The 19,983-nt window shown below is 37.7% G+C and overlaps 1 protein-coding gene across 1 annotated transcript in view; it reads right to left on the reverse strand.

Moving 5' to 3' along the window:
* Window positions 1-19,983, reverse strand: part of fggy (FGGY carbohydrate kinase domain containing) — a 128,726-nt gene that overhangs the window by 87,222 nt on the left and 21,521 nt on the right. The window contains 1 exon segment of the mRNA NM_001126804.1: window positions 19,360-19,448. Coding sequence (NP_001120276.1) covers window positions 19,360-19,448 — 89 coding nt within the window.

Consider the following 19,983-nt stretch of genomic DNA (forward strand, 5'->3'; position numbering starts at 1 on the left):
GCTGTACATTAAATGGGTTTATACAATAAACATACAGAATTACATACAAAGCAACCATGAACCGATAAAAGAGGTGAAAAGGGTCATAGTAACTATAATTCACAGAAAATCCAAGACAGAAAAGAAGTATTAACTCTGTGGCTTTATGACATTGGGTTGGTTTACAAACCTATATTGTCATCTTTTAAATTCCAAAGCATTCAATTTTCCTCTCTATAGCTTCTATGAAAACATGCAGGCATCTGGCCAATAGGTTCATGATAAGGTTTTTCCACTTTTTGCAAGTAAATGGAAATTCCTTGAGGCTCCAAACAGAGCTGTCATTTAGGCTTTTAAGGCTTGTCTCTTTTGTTCAAATATGGTGGAGGCTGTTAGTTGAAAATTATACTAAAAAAAAATGGTTATTTGGCTTGTGTCATGTGTTTTGTCAGTAGTTTTTACCATGTTTTTTCCAGAAAAGCTGTGGTGACAAAGTTCCTTGTGTTCTTTTCAATCAATTTTACGATTATACAATAGGCATCACCACTAGTATAGCAGCTTTGTCATGCAGATGCACATTTTTAGGTTAATGGTTTTGCATGTTTTGCCACTGACAAATCAACTAGTGTGGCACTAGTGAAACAAAATAGTATTACAGAGCTATAGGCTAGTGTAATAGAGCTGCTGTTTTTCTCTTCTCAGACAAAGCTCTTTATGGCTGAAGAAGTTTCTTATAAGCCAAGAAGACTACATATTCACCCATAGTCTTTTTTATAAGAACTGGTGCCATCCCTTTTATAATGCTAAGCTAAATTGACTAAAAAAATAAATGCATTTTACAATCTGCATCTTTTAAAAATCTTCTATGGCGTAAAGGTAGAAATCTTATAAAACATATGTGTCAAACTGGCGGCCCGCAAGCCAAATCCGGCCCGGCATGTAATTGTATCCGGCCCGCAGGGTTGGAGCACGCATTCGCCGTCACAGACAGAGAGAGCTGGCGGGAGAAACCGGCGCATCGCGGAGTTCTGGCGCTTGCTTGATATTTTGGCTGACACAGGTACACAGGGCAATATGGCTGCTGGCACAGGTACATGGGGGCAATATGATGGCTGCTGGCACAGGTACATGGGGGAAATATGGTGGCTGCTGGCGCAGGTACATGGGGGCAATATGATGGCACTTGGCACAGGTACATGGGGGTAATATGATGGCTGCTGGCACAGGTACATGGGGGTAATATGATGGCAGCTGCCACAGGTACATGGGGGTAATATGATGGCAGCTGCCACAGGTACATGGGGGTAATATGATGGCTGCTGGCACAGGTACATGGGGGCAATATGATGGTTGCTGGCACAGGTACATGGGGGCAATATGATGGCTGCTGGCACAGGTACATGGGGGCAATAAGATGGCTGCTGGAACAGGTACATGGGGGCAATATGATGGCTGCTGGCACAGGTACATGGGGCAATAATATGGCTGCTGGCACAGGTACACGGGGCAATAATATGGCTGCTGACACAGGTACACGGGGCAATAATATGGCTGCTGGCACAGGTACACGGGGCAATAATATGGCTGCTGGCACAGGTACACGGGGCAATAATATGGCTGCTGGCACAGGTACACGGGGCAATAATACGGCTGCTGGCACAGGTACACGGGGCAATAATACGGCTGCTGGCACAGGTACACGGGGCAATAATACAGCTGCTGGCACAGGTACACGTTCGGCTCTCGACCTAAAGTGTGTTTTGAATTTTGGCCTCCTGTGTAATTGAGTTTGACACCCCTGTTATAAAAGATCACAAGCAAAGCAGATCATGAAGTAAAAGTAGAATTTTTATGGTGGATGTTGAGAAGAACACAAGGAAAGGCAAAATAGGAAGAGGGAAGGGTAGGAATCTGCAGTAGGTCAGAAGGGGTAAAAGATCAAAAGGGCCTGAGCAAAGGTAAAGAAAAGTAGGGACAGTGCTCGCATTAGGGTTGGAGAGATATCACCGATAGTTAGCAAATACAGGAGAAAGATGAAGTGGATGTATGCAGAAGGTATGAAGTGGCTGCATTTTTTTGTATGTAACTGGAGAAGAAAGGTGTTGCAAGATTTTTATACTGTGTAACAGCTGGCTTATGTAGATGGGACCTAATATGAAGATATTTGAATACATTATATAAAAATATAACAGAAGATACTCCATCAAATTAAGAAACAACTGTGCTTGAAAGAAGACATAAAGAGAATGGTGTTGAAAGATAAGCTTATTTAATATCCCTTTTAACACTGCGATTCCCAACCCCTGATAAGCAACTACAAAATTTTAAGGGAAAATATTTATGTATTGTGTTAAAATAAAGAAAGAAACTCATATAAAGGGAATCTTTGATTTAACCTCAGGAAAGAAAAGCACTTCAGGCAATGTTCATGTTAATTCATGTGGTTTTAAGTAACTTAATATGTGATGAATAAACCCTTAGAACAACACACACTTTCATAAATATTATAGACAATATCCAGGGTATGCATCAAATTACATGTGGCACATATTAATTTAATAATAACTAATGCTATTAAGAATTCACAACTACAGTTGATATTTAAGAACCCAAAATGCACAAAATACAGAAGGCTTGTTTGGATTTTTTGATGTTTGCAAGCATTCTTAACAAATGTGCATTTAATTTTTTCTCCACTAGACTAAGGCCCGGATTTGTGGCGAGGCCACAAAGGCCCTGGCCTAGGGCGGCATGCATTTTTCTCCTCTCCCCACTGCTCTGTATGGGAGTTTAACTGTTCAAATGCGCATTCACGCGCGGGGGGGGGAAGAGGGGGCTGTGTTCGCTCATGCGCGGGGGGGGGCGCAGAATGGGGGCGCCCTCAGGATGCGCAAATTAGAATTCTGGTGCTGACTAGACTGTGCATAATGTAGACGCTAACAATGACCATGTCTATTTTCAGGAAATGGTGTGAGGCTACATTCATGTAATTTATTTGCACTGTGTTCACAAATTAAAAGAAATATTAATGAAGTGTTTTGATAAAATGTACTAATGTTTGGATGGTATTAGTAACAATATTCCTACAGCAGATTGTTTCAGTACATTCACCATTTGCCACAGTCAGCTAGAGCTATCTCCCTTTAATTCTATAGGATTTTTAAAGGGTATTTATAAATGAGTGAAAGTTCAACTTTTGATAAATATGTCTTTAGAAATTCCATAGATATGAATGGAAAGTGACAGAATTTCACTCTAGTGGACTGTGGCAAGTTCAAACTTCCCTCTTTGATAAATATACCCCATAGAAAGTGTAGTAATGATAGAATTTTAAATGATCAAATAATGGTTTTGATTAAACAAGATTACAATACATAGGCAGCAATCAACAAAACAATACCATAGGTAGCAATCAAAATTATGGGGTTGAGCAATGCTCCCTAAAATCACTGTAGAATAGGCAGAATGAAAAAAATAAATAAAGAACAAATGTCACTATCAATAGTCATTTAAAACATTTTTTGAAAATGTAAAAAAAATTACCAATAATTAATTTAATTTAATTAACAACTCCATAGCAGTTAAAAAAGTCACAGTCGTGTTAAAAAAAAATTGCATGCATCAAAAAAGTCATGCGCTAGCTGCATTTTTCAGCAGTTTTGCAGGGGGCCTTATGCAGAGTAGTTACACCACTGGCCAAAGGCTGACTATCCCTGAACTATGCCATTAATCACTCAAATGCAAAGTACAGATTTCTGAACTGTAATGATTTGGGGGAAGCAAGGCAATTAACTTACTGTTGCAGATTATTTTTCCAGGTGACCTGTTCTACTTTCAATAGCCAATTTCTGCATGAGATTAAAAGAAAGATTCTATTGTATAGTTGACAAGCCCTGTTTTTTCTGTTTTCTGTCACCCACTAACTATTTAATCTGCTGCTTCCCTAATGATAGTGTGTTAATGCAGTCGTCAGTTTGCATTTTCATATTTTTATTTATTCATTTTTTGCATTTTTAATCATAATTTCTCCGTTTTATCTTTCACAACTTTTCAAGGGTTGAATTCTTGATACTGGAACAGAAGAGAAATGAGCTTACAATTTAAGCTGGCATTATATAGATTGTAAGCTCTATGGGGCAGGGACCTCCATCCTCTTGTGTCTTTGACTCTTAACTTATTGCAACTGTATTTATCTTGTATCTATCTGTATTTATTGTTATTTATCTATTATTATCTTAATAATCCCCTGTTTGTATTAATGTATTCTACTGTACAGCGCTGCGTACATAAGTAGCGCTTTATAAATAAAGACATACATACATACACCACTTAAAGCAATAACTTCAGGGTTAGGGAAGATCTGGACAAAAGAGGTAGGACTGCAATCTAAAATAAACAGCAGGTTGGGCATCCCTGGTATATACTTAAAAAAGATTGTTACACCATATATCAAAAATTTTGGAGCTGAACATGGTGCAAGATAGGTAAAACAAACTTATAATACCAAAATAATTGCAGTCTTACAGAGCAGTGATCACACAAGGCAGCCTGACTGAATGCTCCTCCAATGGTTGCGGGCAAATGACTCTCCACCAAGCCCCCCTCCATTCTTCCCCATCTTGCTTTAACCCTTTTCTTGGCAACAGTGACATCAGTGATGGGTGGGTTGGGCAAAGGTATATAATTCATAGTGCCGTGGCAGGCCGGGTTGGGCTTGGTTTGGGTCTGGCACAAGTTGGTACATTTTTTTTGACCTATGCACCACTTTCACATAGCAGTCATTTCTTGGCTGTCAGGGTAAGTAAAAATAATTCAAAAGCTAAAATGAAAAGTGAAATACAAAATCAAGCTTAATTGAAGTGTCCAGCTTGTGTGTTTCCACATGGCATTTATAACAGTACATATTTGGCCACTATTTGTGGCGATGTAAATATAAATGTACATGAATTTAACAGGGTAGTAAACCCAAATATAAAATTGTGCCTAATAAAAGAATATATAATTAGAAGCAACTGTCCAATATAAATTCATTGAAAATTGTCAGCGGTTTTAAAATAATTTATAAACGTAAATGTATTTTCTGCACTGCTGGTTTTAACTATGTAGAAAAAGATATCCTAAAGTCAATACATTTAAACAATACCTTGCATGCTTTTTCTGTCTGTTAATCAGTTGGCTCTTGGCTCTTGCTCCAATAATCTAAACTAGCAGTGCAGATCGTAGCAAGGGACAAAAAGTGCTCTTACAGCAAATACATTTACAGGTAACCACTGAAAATTTGTACTGTATTTGTAATGTGTTTTGGAAAATTACTTAGAACTATATTTTCTGCCATTAGGCAACATTAAATTTTTCTGTTTATATTCCCTTTAATATATATATGTATTAAACTGGTTGAAAAAATGTACAAATTCCTAATGGTGCTACTGTATGTGTCAAATCTTCTCTACAGCCCTGCAATGCCAGAAAATTTGTATAATTGTATAATATAGTATATTACTAAAAGAGAAATCTGATTAAAATAGTATTAGTGCTTACTGGCGAATTTCTGAAGATCTGCCTCTATATCCTTGGTAAGATAAGCTCCAAAAAATAAAGGTGGCCATACACGAGCAGATACGCTCGCTTGGCGATGTCGCCAAGCGAGCGGATCTTCCCCCGATATCCCCACCTACGGGTGGGCGATATCGGGGAGCATTTAGGTAAAAAAAAATAATCCAATCGTTTGGCCCTGGGGCCAAACGATCGGATTATGTGGGCGGCAATGGGGCAGTCGGATCGGGGACCGCATCAACGAGCCGATGCGGTCCCCGATCCGACCGGATTTTCTAACCTGGCCGATCGAGATCTGGCCAATTTCAGGCCAGATATTGGTCGGCCAGGCCGCTCTGCTCTTTACACCTTTACACACAGCATAACTGTGCATTTTCAAGTGGGTGCCAGCAGGCAGTTTATGTAATAAAACAATAATTTTTGCACCTTTAAAAAAAAAAAAAAAAGCTTTACAGAAGATTAAAAAATGTATTATTCATCTAATGAAGAATATTACACTGCAAAATGTTATCTTTGCTTTCATGCTATTTTTATCCTATCAACAACATTTATTACACCCCCTATTGTTTTTTCCAGGGCTAGTAAAGGCACATGTTGATCAAATGTACAGTAGACTGAAACTGTATGCTAAAAGGGCCTACACATCAGGTGTTATTTCAAAGCAAAAATATAAAAGAACACAATTACCTTTACTCTTCAGATGTGCTCTTTCTGTACATTGTGCCCTTGATCTTTGATAGCCATTATGAGCAGATCATAGACTGAAGAGTGTGCTGTTTTAGAGGTCAAAAGGTTGGCTAAATGATATTAGTGTTTTGAGTAAGGAATGAGTTGCCTTTGAAGTTGGAGCTCCAATATTTACAGTCGTTAGATAAGATGAAATATATCACTCTGCATAATGCCCAGTACAGCATTTGGGCAATTAAATAGAAATGTGCAGAAGGAAAAAAAAGGAAAGACAAAAACAGATGCAAGTCTCTTGTATTTTGCGCCTGTTTTCATTCTGCCCCACGATCAGTGCCTGTTGACACAGATCCATGTTTTCCACATGGAGAGCAAAGACCTGCACTTTGCATAAGAGTACAGCGATGTCTGTGTTTGGCAGCACTGTATTCATTAGGATCGGGCGTGCAAGGGAGTGTTGGCAAGTGTAGGTCTACTTGACCTATGGCAGACAATAATACAGTGCTACCTTGAGCCCACTTTTTCCGCACTCTGCACCTTGCTCTGGATTTTTAAGCCAACTAGCAGTGCAGAGTGCAAATATGCTCTGGCTGCTATTGCTAAGACCACTAAGGGGCACAATTTGCACAAGAATTCATATCTGTGCTTAAGCTGTCATGTGTTCACTTATTTAATTAACATGGCAATATTCAAAAATGTTATAAACTATGAACAGTCTAGCTTAAAGACATATGCAATTAAGGCAGTCGGAAAAATATCAGATAGAATTAAAAAAAACACTCGTACATGTGTACATAAATGTATATAACTGTATCAATTTATTTTTATGTGTTAAACATTAATAATGCTTGTTCAAGTGAGTGGCACTGTACACCACACTGGATACCTGCATACATTCAGAGTCGATGCAGAAATTAACATATTGGCATACATTGCTTGTACATTTTAAAAACACAGTGGAACTTTAAACAGTCAGGTAAAGTAATTAGTGTCCACACTACCTCCTCTCCCCTCAAAACCATGACATATCATCACACAAATGGTTTGTTGAGGAGTCGGACACCTCTTACCTTCTTCCGGATCAGCACTTGGAATGTACTTATTGGGCTTAATTCTTTTTCAGTCTTACTATGTTACTATATTACCATATATGGAAGAACAAATCATGAAAAAGATGTTTCCCATTCAGACAACGATAGGTCCTCCCTTAATATTATAAGTAGCTTGTGAATTATTCATGCCCTTATTAGTCAGCAAATAACTTATTTTAATGAATAGTACTTCTAAATTGCAGGATATCAGTTCAATCAATATTAATGGATGCTGCCACACTGGATTTACATTTTTTGATGTGTACGACTGTTGCACACAAATTAAAATGGGGTTAAACCAGAAATCTTTTCTTAACCTTGCAATTATAACAAATAATGAGGAAGAAAAAAAATCTTCAACTGGAAAAGAAAACAGTCACTTTAAGAGTAATCAACTCTGTACAGCTGGGAAATCATAAACATTAGACCAGACCTCCTATTATGGCTCTGGAAAAGCTCTGTAAAGGAAAATACCATAGCAAACTGAAGTTAGAACCAGTACATAATGAAGTATCCGTCTATATCCTCCCTTGTACAAAAATGGTTTTATTTTAGGGCATAAATTTTCATTCTTAGTGAAATAATGTATATAGGGTTTTGTTTGCTTTATAGGAGAAGGAAAGGCATTTTGGCATTTTATTGCCAAGAGATTAGTCACAATAATGCAAGCTAGAAGGTTATATTTATGCTGCAGAATGCTTTACCATACCTGAGTAAACAGACATTGAAGCTCCCTCTGTTTGTTTAAGATAGCAGCTGCCAATTTAGCTTTGTCTCATTAGCTTCTGTGCTGTAGCTCTAGCTGCTGGTAGCTCATATTATAACTCCACATAAAAATTGTAAAATACTTCTTATATAGAGAGCCATATATAACTCCACATAAAAATTGTAAAATACTTCTTATATAGAGAGGCATAATAATCAGGCACAATTTTATTAGTTATAAAAAGCCTTTTAACAGACAAAAAAATATCATTAAAACTACTTAAAAAGTTAGAACCCAGCACCATCACGTCTACCACTACCCCAATGCTCCAAACACGTAGTATTAAATAACATTAGCCTAAAGTAACTTACTTAAAAGTAACTGTATGCATCCCCAGTATAATCCAAGTAACAAAATATCAATAAGGTGCTAAAGTACCCATAACAGCAGTAAATGTATAAACCAACATGTTATAATGGTTACGATGTATATAGATACAGTATAACTAATCCAGGAGGACTATTAATAAGTATAATGCATAAAACAGGTGACAGCCATTTACAGAAGGCAGGAAATAAGAGTATTGGAAATTCTGGTGGTAGCAGTTCCAACCTGATATAATTAGAATTTGTAAAATATCTCTATCACAGTATAACTAAGCGAGGAGGACTTTAAAAAAGTATCTATATACACTGTAACCACTATAACATTTTGGTTGACACGTTTACTGTTATACTTTAGCACCTTATTGATACTTTTGAGGATGCATACAGTGACCTTAGTAAGTAAGTTACCTTAGGCTAATGTTAGTTAAAACTATGTATTTAGAGTATCGGGATGGTGGTAAACGCGATGGTGCTGGGTTGTAACTTTTTAAGTAGTTTTAATGAAATTTCTATCTGCTAAAAGGCTTTTTGAGCCTCCCACATTAATTACACTAAAAGGCTGCAAATGAAATGTGTTAAGGTGTGGCAGAATAGGGATGCATTTTCATGTGATGCATAGCTCAGATTATACCAGAAAGGAGAGGGGGAGAGAGGAGCAAACTGAGCAGACTTGTGCCTTGCCCGGAAGGATTTTTCTGAGAGCAGGAAGTCTGACATAGAAGATCACGTATACAGAATAAAAGGAAAGAAATCTGGTGTTTCTTTTCACTGAGGACTCAGAGCAGCATTTATTTAAATAGACCTTTCAGATAAAGTGTTACTTTACTTTTTACCTTTCCTTCTCCTTTAATAAATTATAATATTGCATTATAAATGAAAATAAATATGTGAGGGTGGCTAAAAGTTACAGATTAAACTGCAAAAGGAGGGACACAGGCAAGACCTGTATTTGGCTTCCAGTGACTACAACTTGCTTTTTGCTTATTTCATTACATTTCTTTTTTCTTAAAGAAAACACCAAAAAAAGAAAGTATTCAATGTACTATTGCCCTACATTGGTAAAAGCTGTGCGTTTGCTTCAGAAGCACTACTAGAATTTATATTTATAAGATGCTGTGTAGCCAAGGGGGCAGCCATACAAGTGGAAAAAAGGAGAAAGGCACAGGTTACATAGCAGATAAAAAAATAAACTCTGTTAAATACAATGGTGTTTTAAAGGTTATATCTCTTAGCTGCTTTGGATGTCTTTCAGTCTTGCTGGGTAAAGACTTTTTTATCACTTCTCATAGACCTCATATTGGGTTAAAAAAAAAGCAGTCAAAAGGGGGCTTGCCTCAGAAGCCCGGGGGACAGTCAAACATGGCTGTAAATAGAGCAACTCCCTAGATTTTTCATATCCCGTTGAGAGAGACCCAACAGTAGCATGGGGGTTTCCCTGTACTAAAAACTATTTTGCCAGAGATATGAGTGCACAGTAGCCCCTAAACTATAAATACTATAAATTCCTATATATTTTTATTGCAAACTGTTCTGGAAAGATCATATTTTTTCCTTATGATGAATAATAGTATACTGAAGGGTAGCTTTCCCCCACCGGCCTTTCCCCATATTTATCCTTAGTTTTCTGTTAACTGATCTGTTTCTGCAATTTGTGTTTTCTACCCCCTTAAAGCCCCAGTAGCTTTATATGTGCTGGGTGGAATTGTTCAGTATTCACGTTTCAAGGTGGCAGTTTATTGCTGAAAATGAAGACGGCAATTTGTATGAAGTATGTTATCATGTAATATTTTCAATTCCAACATAAAAAAAAAAATCATATTTTGTGTTAAGTAAACAAATGCACATTCTGCATATGAGGTAATATTCCTAAAATAGAAAACTACATGAATACTTTAAGGTTTGTATCTAGTACATGCCAAACTGCAAAGGCTAATCTGTAAGCAAGCTGGAGGAGTAGCATGCAAACAGAAGACATTCTCAGATTACATAGTTTCAGATGAAACTTGTGTTGCAGACACTTCACACTGACCCTTGTTCAATAGTTTATCAAGTAGCCTTTACTTTGTCAAATTAAGACACATTGCCATGGCTCAGTTGGACTCCAGTGTAGGATGACTTCATGCTTGGCTCACAGTCCAATGTTTGTGGCAGGATGCCAGTAATACATCTGCAACCTCTCCTGCATCATTTCTCTGACTCGTCTGGCAATAGAATGTAAGAACAGCCAACTAACAGAAAGACATACAGTGAATGCTTCTGGTAAATAGAGTAATGCATGTACTCTACACTTTCCAAGTGCAATTATATATTAAGTGAAATGGTACAAGCTTGCCGTTAAAGTGGTAAACATACATTTATTTTCGTTTTTGCTGCATTAAATAAGATCTCTTTCCCATATATTATGGGAAAAGAAATGAAAATGGTTATTAGAAAAAATAAGGGTACACAGAAGAAATGTATAATGGTTTCTTTAATAACTAGTACAGTATTTGTGTTTTGCTATGCTTTAACTAGGGGATGTCAGTGCATGTTATGCACTTTCAAAATATACAGTACATACACACCTACATATTCACATCATTTATTGAATGCACACACAGGATAACATTTGGGTAATCTGTCCAATGGCTCATTAGATGGACAGGTGGATATTGTCCAACAATGGATGACCAAAAAGCACATGTCCATTTGCCTAAATAAATGAATCAAAATGAAAAAGGGAGGAAATATTAAGCCTCTGCTCTATGCACATCTTGATTGGAGGTAAAGGCAGAAAAGATTTTCTGGACACACTGAATGTAATTAAAAAGAGCCCCAGGACAGCCTGACTACAAGAAAATGGTCACAGGTGTGAGCGAATCCCTGGTTTCTGAATTTGCCCTGATTCTGACCTAGTCTTGTGTTCTGCATGCCCTAACCTGTGCTTGCTATGTGGATATTCCTAGCTGCTATTAGTCCTTGACCATTCTTCCCTTATCTGCCTGATAATTAAAAAAAAACTGTGCGATTTCCCGAAATCGCGGAAGTTGCCTTGAGAGGAAACTTCCGAGATTTCGGGAAATCTCGTCGCCACATATGCCATCCCACCGGCAATTTACATTCAAGCCGGTGGGATGGCATATCGGGGAGATTAGTCACCCACAAAAAGGGAATTTGTCACGGGCGACTAATCTCCCCATCTACCACGGCCCTAAATTACTCCACAGAGCTACTAGTAGCAGCTACTTGTCACTGCTACAAAAATAGACAATGCTGATGATTTATTGATAATTGTCTTTAAGTGTGTTTAAGCAGAGGCAATTCTCAGTATTGTCTATGGCAGGATATTTTCTGGTGTTTATTAGCCATGACAAGTAGCTGCTACTAAGTAGCTCCATGTGTCTTCATCCTAGAAGCTTAACTGGCATCTGGATTTATATTTAGTTTATGCCTGTGGAACTTTCCAGCTTGAGAAGCCTATGATAAAGGTGGATTGTTTTTTTAACAGTTTTTTTTCAAAGTAATATTAGTTGCTTAGCTATAAATGACTTAACATGTTTTTGGTAGCTGACAGCTTGTTACATACCTCCCAACATTTGAAAATTTTAAAGAGGGACAAAAAAAAATGCTATGTGTATCGCAGCAAAAAATCTCTGCCCACACCCCTAAACACAAAGCCCATTAAAAAAATTTAGCAGGTTATGTAAGGTTTGAAGACATTTCTGGAGGTTTTGGGGTCTTGTTTTATGTAATGAAGGCTAATGAAGATGAAATTGAGATGCAAGTCTCAGTTCCCCCAAGAGACCCGCTTATCTTATTAGTTACAATTGTAATGTAGGGATCCATAGGGTTAACTAGTCCCTATGGCTTTAAACCCTGCAGCTTCCTGGTTTTGTGCTGTTACTGGGCAAAGACCCATGTATCAGTTTTGAGTTCATATGTGTGATTATTGGTTAACAGGGAGACCACTCCCTTGGCACTCTGATATAGTGTTAGCAGGGGGTGGGTCTGTCTCTTTGGCTGCCTGTGTTCACAGGGGAAGGAGCACTGTGCTGGAGGCAAAGGAACTAGGCCCCCAGTAAAGCCATGTGCCCCAGGGTGTGTCAGCCACTCTGGTGAAGTCGGGGACAGGGACCCCGTGAATGAGGACCAGTTAGATAGCAAGTTTTGTGGAGCACTTTCTAGTAAAGTGAGATAGTGAGGGAAGAGAGCACGAGCAGTTTGGCTCAGAGGAAAGTAGCTGTGGGAGTACCCTTCCAGACAGGCATTGTTGCCTTAGCGTAGGGCCACGGTTTAGACCTAGGAGGAAGGTAGTTTGAACCCTGATCCAAAGTTGCCGTGGGGCCTGAGGAGAGTGGTATCCAGCTGACTGTTCCACAGAGTGAGCAACTGAACCGGTGGCACTGATCCTGCCCAGGCTCAAGGGGAGTTGGGAGGAGCGGGTGTGCACCCTCTCTGTGCTGTCCTCAGAGACTGCTATGCTAACTGAGGTGTGAGTATATTGCATAACCCTGCAAGTTGCTTGTTGCTGAAAATAAACCAGTTCTACTGTTCAACTGCAAGAACCTTCTGGCGCCCATTTGTTATTCTGCACTGCACACAGCTACAGTGGGTTGTAGTTGCACTACACCATAGGTCCGTTTGGTTACTTCCACATAGCGAAGGCCCATCCTGAAGGACTGAGTCGCGTGTACCCCATGCTCTAGGCCTATCTAGCCGTGCTGTTGGCTTGTTACAGCCAAGAAAGGGTTACAGTATCTTAGGGCTGTGGCACACGGGGAGATTAGTCTCCCCCGAAATCATGGCGCCGCATATGCCATCCCACTGGCGATTTACATTCTCGCCGGTGGGATGGCATTTCGGGGAGATTAGTCGCCTGCGACAAGGGAGATTTGTTGGGGGTGACTAATCTCCCCGTGTGCCACAGCCCTTAGTGCAGGTGTTGAGTATTCTGGGCTCTCTGCCAAAAGCCTCCTTCTCTAATTAGGTTTGAGAAACTTTGTATCTTTTTCTGGCCTTCAATGTAGGAGATCAAAAGGAAATGTGAGACTTTTTGCATCTGAAAAAGGTAGATTATAAATAGGTAGGCATCTAAATAACTAAATATAATAATAAAACCCATTTGTTAAACAGATTTAGTGAAATGGTTACCATGATATACATTTTACATACAGACGTATAGCAGTTAATGACAATCTATTGCATTTTATCTTATAGGGAATAAATGATAATTTACTTTAAAACTGGTTTAAAAAAAACTGCTGGTGTGAATCCATTTTAGCAAAGGTAAACTCATTTTTACATTATAATATAATTGCCATAATTTGGCAATTTTGATCATTAAATCAATATTGTTTGGGATTTTTTACAAAATTGAGCTAGTTAATTGCTACCATGGTGGCAGACATCTGAGCACATAAAGTAATTCCCAGGCATGTGGTTTTGGCAACTATTACCCTATCATACAGGTATTCACATTTTTGAGCAATAATGGTAAATACTATACTACACTACTACTATACTACTACTATATATTACCATTACTATTTTGTGTTGCTACAGAATGCTATCTGTGTCAAATGAAATGCAGTAATTCCATAACTCATCCATCAAATAATACCAAGGCTTATTAGCTACGCTGTGATATGAGTGTTTATGTATATTGCATTTACAGCATTTTCAGATGTGTTTTAGTGTTCAGTACAACAGGGAATTGTTTGATTACTTAAGTGAGGTATCCCATTATCTCAGTATATAATTAGTTAGTTTAGGACCAACAGTTTTCCATTGGATAATCAATAACTTTCAGCTATTCATCCACTGCAAAGCAGTTGGGCTTTAAATATTTATAGACTGACATTCTCATTTGTCTCAAATTCTACATTTGTAGTATAAAAATACCTGTGATTGGAATTATGCTACTGGGACAATAGCGCTTGCAGTGAAAGTACTGATGTGCAACCACAGATTCTTCTGTTGTTACAGCTAATCCAATGTTGGGTATAGCCTCACACACTAACTGACTTGTTTATTTCAATAAGAGATCACACATTTTATCTACTAATATGGGAAGAAACTTAAACTCTAGTGGAAACTACCTTTTTAACTACTATTTTCTTGTTTTGCTACTGACATAGGTGACTACATTGATACTACAGCGACCCCATGTACAACATTATAGGTATCGGACCTTTCCCGATCCCGGTGAGCCCTCATGAAAATGCACGTAGAAGCAGGGCCTCTTAACTCATAAGTAGCAGTTGGGAGAGGACGCACTAAAGTTTCTGCGCGTCCGGTCCTTATGCGGGCAAAATTCCAGTGCGGCTGGGCAGCATTCCGCCCCTAAATTTCTGCTTCCCTAGGCTTGGGCTTTTGTGGCCTCGCCAAAAATCCGGGCCTGCGTAAAAGACATGGAAGTGTATGTGCAAGGTATTCTGTTAGTTGCCATATATAAAAGGAGTACAAACTAAGAAATGGTAGTAACCTAAACTTAGAGATGGCTCAATTAATTTAACCTAAATGTCTCAAATGTCAGGAAATCAAGTAAATAAAACGTACCAAATACAAAAGAGAGATCCGGGTGTATAAACCCCGGATCTGTCTCACAGTTGATCTAGGTCAAATTCCCAACACCATCATATCAGCTCTCACAATGTGAAATCCTAAATGCAAAGAACTCACCGTTGTTCAGAAGTGGTTCAGGTGCTCAGAGCCCCGAACCTGTAGCTGGGGAAGGCGCCTGACGCGTTTCGTGTAAATATACACTTAATCATAGGCATGCCTATAATTAAGTGTATATTTACACGAAACGCGTCAGGCATATTGTTTTTAAATGGAGTAATAAAAATCGAGTTTTAAGCAAGCCGCTGTGTCCGGTGCATTTGGAGCCCTTTTGCATATGCATATATAAAAGGAGAGCAGAAAACAATAAGCAGCACACAAGGCCATCGGGATAAAAAAACATATACAGAGGCAGATAGCAGACAATGACATATTTTGGGAAAATGGGTGGTATAAAATTGGAAAGGTATGAGAAGTATGCAAGGTTACTGGGGATATTGGAACTTCCATGGCAGTGGGAGTAATTGGCAAGATGCAAAACAGCTGAAAAATATAGTATGAAAATGAATATGAGGAATAAGAAAGGAACTGTGAATTTCTTTTTTGAAAGCAAAGCTTATGTTATTTGCTGGCATATGTGACATGCTTAATAAAAATATATATATATTAATTGTTTGTTTTTTTATTTTTTTTTTTAAAAAGGATAAAAGTTATCCATGGGCACAGATAGGGTAGATATGTACATTAATGCAACAGTCTTCTATATTATGCCCGGTATAGCACAGCATTACTGCTGTGCATAAACATTTTTTTAAGTATCAGAAACAAGCTTACAATTTAAGCAAATCATGAACCTTTTTACAAACATACTCTGAAATAAGAAACCAGATATTGCATATTCAGTAATGCTGTCAAGAAAACAAATGTTACACCGAGAAGTAAGGGTTGTCCACTGTGGAGTTTTCTCATTGTTTTTCAACATCTGCTACAATGTTAGGGTGTACATAATGAGCTTTTGTGTTTTAAATTCATAAACCATTTACATTCCTGTGATGCAAATCTCTTGGCTCTTGAAAACACAACCAGTAACAATTCTATGAAGATCAGAAAGATGAAAAATTAGACTCATATCAAAGAAAAGAAAAGTTGTGTCTCATACAGCTTTAGCAAGAAGGGGGATCCAGTTTCATTAAAAGCACAGAAAAAGGGTTTCAAGGTTTGAGGCCCTTGTGGATTTGCAGTATCAAATTGCAGCAATAGGACAGAGCGTGGCATAGAGATCCTGGAACAACATGCAGATCAAACTTGTTTTTAACAAGTTGAAATGAATGCTTTTGTGTTGACATGCCAAGGATACTGTGAACATATTTCATAAACGTTAAGCAACATGTCATCGAACAGGGCTAAAGCAGAACTCATTTAATGCTGAATTTGAACCGCACTCTCTCTATCTAATTCTACCGTAATAATTTGATTGTTTATAGCAGAAAGAGTAGTGATGTCCATGCATAGCTGAATAAGCACCTCTGCTAGCTGTGCTTCTTTATTAAATGTAGCCCATGCATTTAATGTTTAGTTTGTGACATTTTATTTTCTTTATTAAAATGACTTGGTCTGTACTTATAGTCTTCCTCTTGGCGCATTATCAGGTATATTGTACTGGTTTTAATATATACATGGGATTAAAATAATTTTATTACCTTATATTGAACTCCCAGTTACTGTATAAATGTTCCATGGAGCCACTGAGTACAAGCACTATTGCAATTTCCAATACCAACTAATCCATAATTAAATTAGATTCATCTGATTACTGGTTACTATGGACAACTTCAGTTTAAAACACCATACATACAGACCTGTAAAACACGACCATGTACCAAACCTTCACATACAAACAGCAGGTTTATTTCTATTAATGTCATTTCTTGGAGCATATAGTAAATTTACTGGTAAAGTAAGTAGGTCTGGTAATACCCTTTCAAACAGTAAATCAATTTGCTTCTGCTTGAATAGCCTATTTTCTTGCTAAATAAAATACATTTGGCTCCCCAGTCATTCTCTCATTCTGATCAGCTTTAAAAGGATAGAAGGGATCTTGATTTGATTACATTTGTAATATTAACAACCATGTATGTGACACTGAGTGTGGTTGAGTTTTAGGAGAAGTTTTTTCTGTAATGGTTTTTAGGAAAGAAGTCATAAGTCAGTTGCTTCCATTTGGCAGTCTGTATTAGGTTCTCTCTCTGTAAGAGTTTTTTCTTCCGCAATATTACAAAGATACACCCCTTTCTTTCACAAGTAACAGCTAAAACACTAATCCATGCCCTTATCCTTTCCCACTTAGCTTACTGCAATCTCCTACTAACCGGTCTCCCAGACTCCCACCTCTCTCCCCTGCAATCAATCTTAAACTCAGCTGCCAGGATCCTTCTGCTCTCTCCTAAGAGGGAACCTGTTCAGCCTCACTTAAGCTCTCTAGCATGGCTGCCTGTTAAGCAAAGGATAGCGTACAAAATCCTTCTGCTAACATTCAAAGCCCTTCACTCCTCTGCTCCTCACTACATTTCTTCACTGGTCTCTCTGTGTGTCCCTGGTCATCTCCTCCGCTCCTCTCAGAGCCTCCGTCTTTTTACACCATTCACACCCACTGCGCTCCCTTGTCTTAAACCTTTCTATCTCGCTGCTCCTTACCTCTGGAACTCTATCCCTGAATCTCTCCGTAGGGAACACTCATAAACTCTCTTTAAGATAAAGCTCAGATGCTACCTTCTGGAGCACTAAAACATTAGTCCTGTGCTTAAGGGCAAATGCCCATACCTGGTGCACTCTTACCTTCCAATTTGTGCCTGTATATTACCAAATCACTTAGATTGTAAGCTCTACGGGGCAGGGACCTCCTTCCTACTGTGTCTCATACCACATGGCATTTATATTTGCATGTATATATATATATATATATATATGCATTTATATATATACTGTATATATATATATATACTGTATATATATATATATATATTTATTGTATTTATTATAACACTTGTCCTTCCTGTGTGTAATTTTGTATTTTGTAAGATTGTACAGCTCTGTACCCTTGTGGCGCTTTATAAATAAAGTTATACATACATATATGCTGTACATACAAGATAATTTTATGTTAAATGTCAGCATTTATATTGGCAGAATAAGAAAACAAGAGCTTCAGCTCGTGAAATGGCTCTGCAAACATCTGTTCAAATAAAAATAATTGTAAATATTTTACTAATAGAGTGGACACACATACATTTGCTGAATAAAACAACCCAATTTAGCTTATTTTGGAGTAGTTACTCTTTATTGAAACTAACATGACAGTACTCTTTGCTGCAAATATCTGTCCCTGTAAATGCCTTTTTTGGCCTCCAATTAATTACCAATTAGCCTACAATTGTATTATCTTTATTATATGATTTCTTCTGTATCCTCCCTTTTCCATTCTATTATTTCACTTTCTATTCTATTCATTGTGTCTGTCTACCATGTCAGATTCAATAATCCTGTCTAGGTTACATGCCTTCTTATTGATTGCCCCACAATTCTGATTTCTTGAAACATTTATCATGCTCCTGCTAGCATAACATTCTAGCCCATCCAGCTCACCACTTTTTCAAGAAAGAATTTGTTACATTTTTGTTTTTTAGTTACCACAAATGCTTCTGTCAAAATAAAGGGACTTAGGAACCCCCTTCCTACCTCCTTCTCTTGTCACATGTGTCTCTTTCTAATTCATTTCTGTGATTAATGACTTTGAGGTTAAAGACTCATATCTCAGTGACTGAATTGCTGAATTAATTCTGATGCAATTTTTATATTAAAATGGCAGATGCCTTGATCCTTAACAAATTCTTTGGTATTTGCTTTTATATATTGGGTGCAACAGACATGCATTATAGCAAATACATTTAAAAAAAACAGCTTCTGAAAAACAATTCTGCAGGATATTATAAATGTAATTAATTTATATTGTCATATTACAGTAAACCAAAAGCTTGAATGAAACAGGAGATTTTAATAGCAGGTATGCTCTGGACCAGGGGGTTTTTGAATAAGGGGTCTTTCTGTAAATTGGATCTCCATACATTAAGGGGCAGATTTATCAAAGTTTGAAACAAGAGCTTACTACAGAAAAACTCACCCACTTTCTTTTGATTCCTATGAGATTTTAGAAGCAGATTTATCAAATGGTAAATCAAATTTAAAATCTTGTACAGCGATGCGTACCCTTGTGGCGCTTTAAAAATAAAGTTATACATACATACATACATTTTTTTTATTTGAATTACTTGATTCAAATGGAGTTTATGGGAGATGGCTTTCCTGGATATGCCTGGATAACAAGTTTCTGGATAAGTGATCCCATACCTGTATTTATGCATACCTTGTGGTGTCTCCAGTTGCTTTCCAAGTTAAGAAGTCTGGTAGATCAAAGAATTGCCCTGATTTATTCCAACACTCTTCAAGCAAGTTCTAAACCCAAAAAAAAAAGTTTTTAACAAAAACAATTTAATATTAATTTTCAGCATGGTACCGCTATAACTGTAAAATCACGAATTAAAGTTTTTCTTATAAGTTTAATTCCTCCTTGCATGATGCATTATAGCATTCTACACAGTTATGCTATGGAACTACATCCTGATCTTTCATTTGAAAACCAAAAGGTAACACAGGAAAACGTTTTTTCTTAGGGCACTGGCACACAAGTTGATTACAAGCATATTGTCACATCAGTTAGGCAGCAAAACACTCAGCATTGCCCCTCCATAGATGTTCATGGTGATCGCCTGTATACTGCTTATGGAATCACCAGGCAATTATCAATCTAAAATATGCCCTGTGTGCCAATGCTCTTACAGACAATATCTCAAAAATGTATAGGATATAACAGATATAAGGTAATTTTTAGGGCTTAACACTAAAATAGAAGTATTAGCAATGCTAAATAATGCGAGTATTTACCCTATAAGTATTTTCTAAGAAAACATGAACAACTAGAAGTATAATA

This window comes from Xenopus tropicalis, chromosome 4 (genome assembly GCF_000004195.4).
Source record: "Xenopus tropicalis strain Nigerian chromosome 4, UCB_Xtro_10.0, whole genome shotgun sequence".
NCBI classification, from domain to species: Eukaryota; Metazoa; Chordata; class Amphibia; order Anura; family Pipidae; genus Xenopus; species Xenopus tropicalis.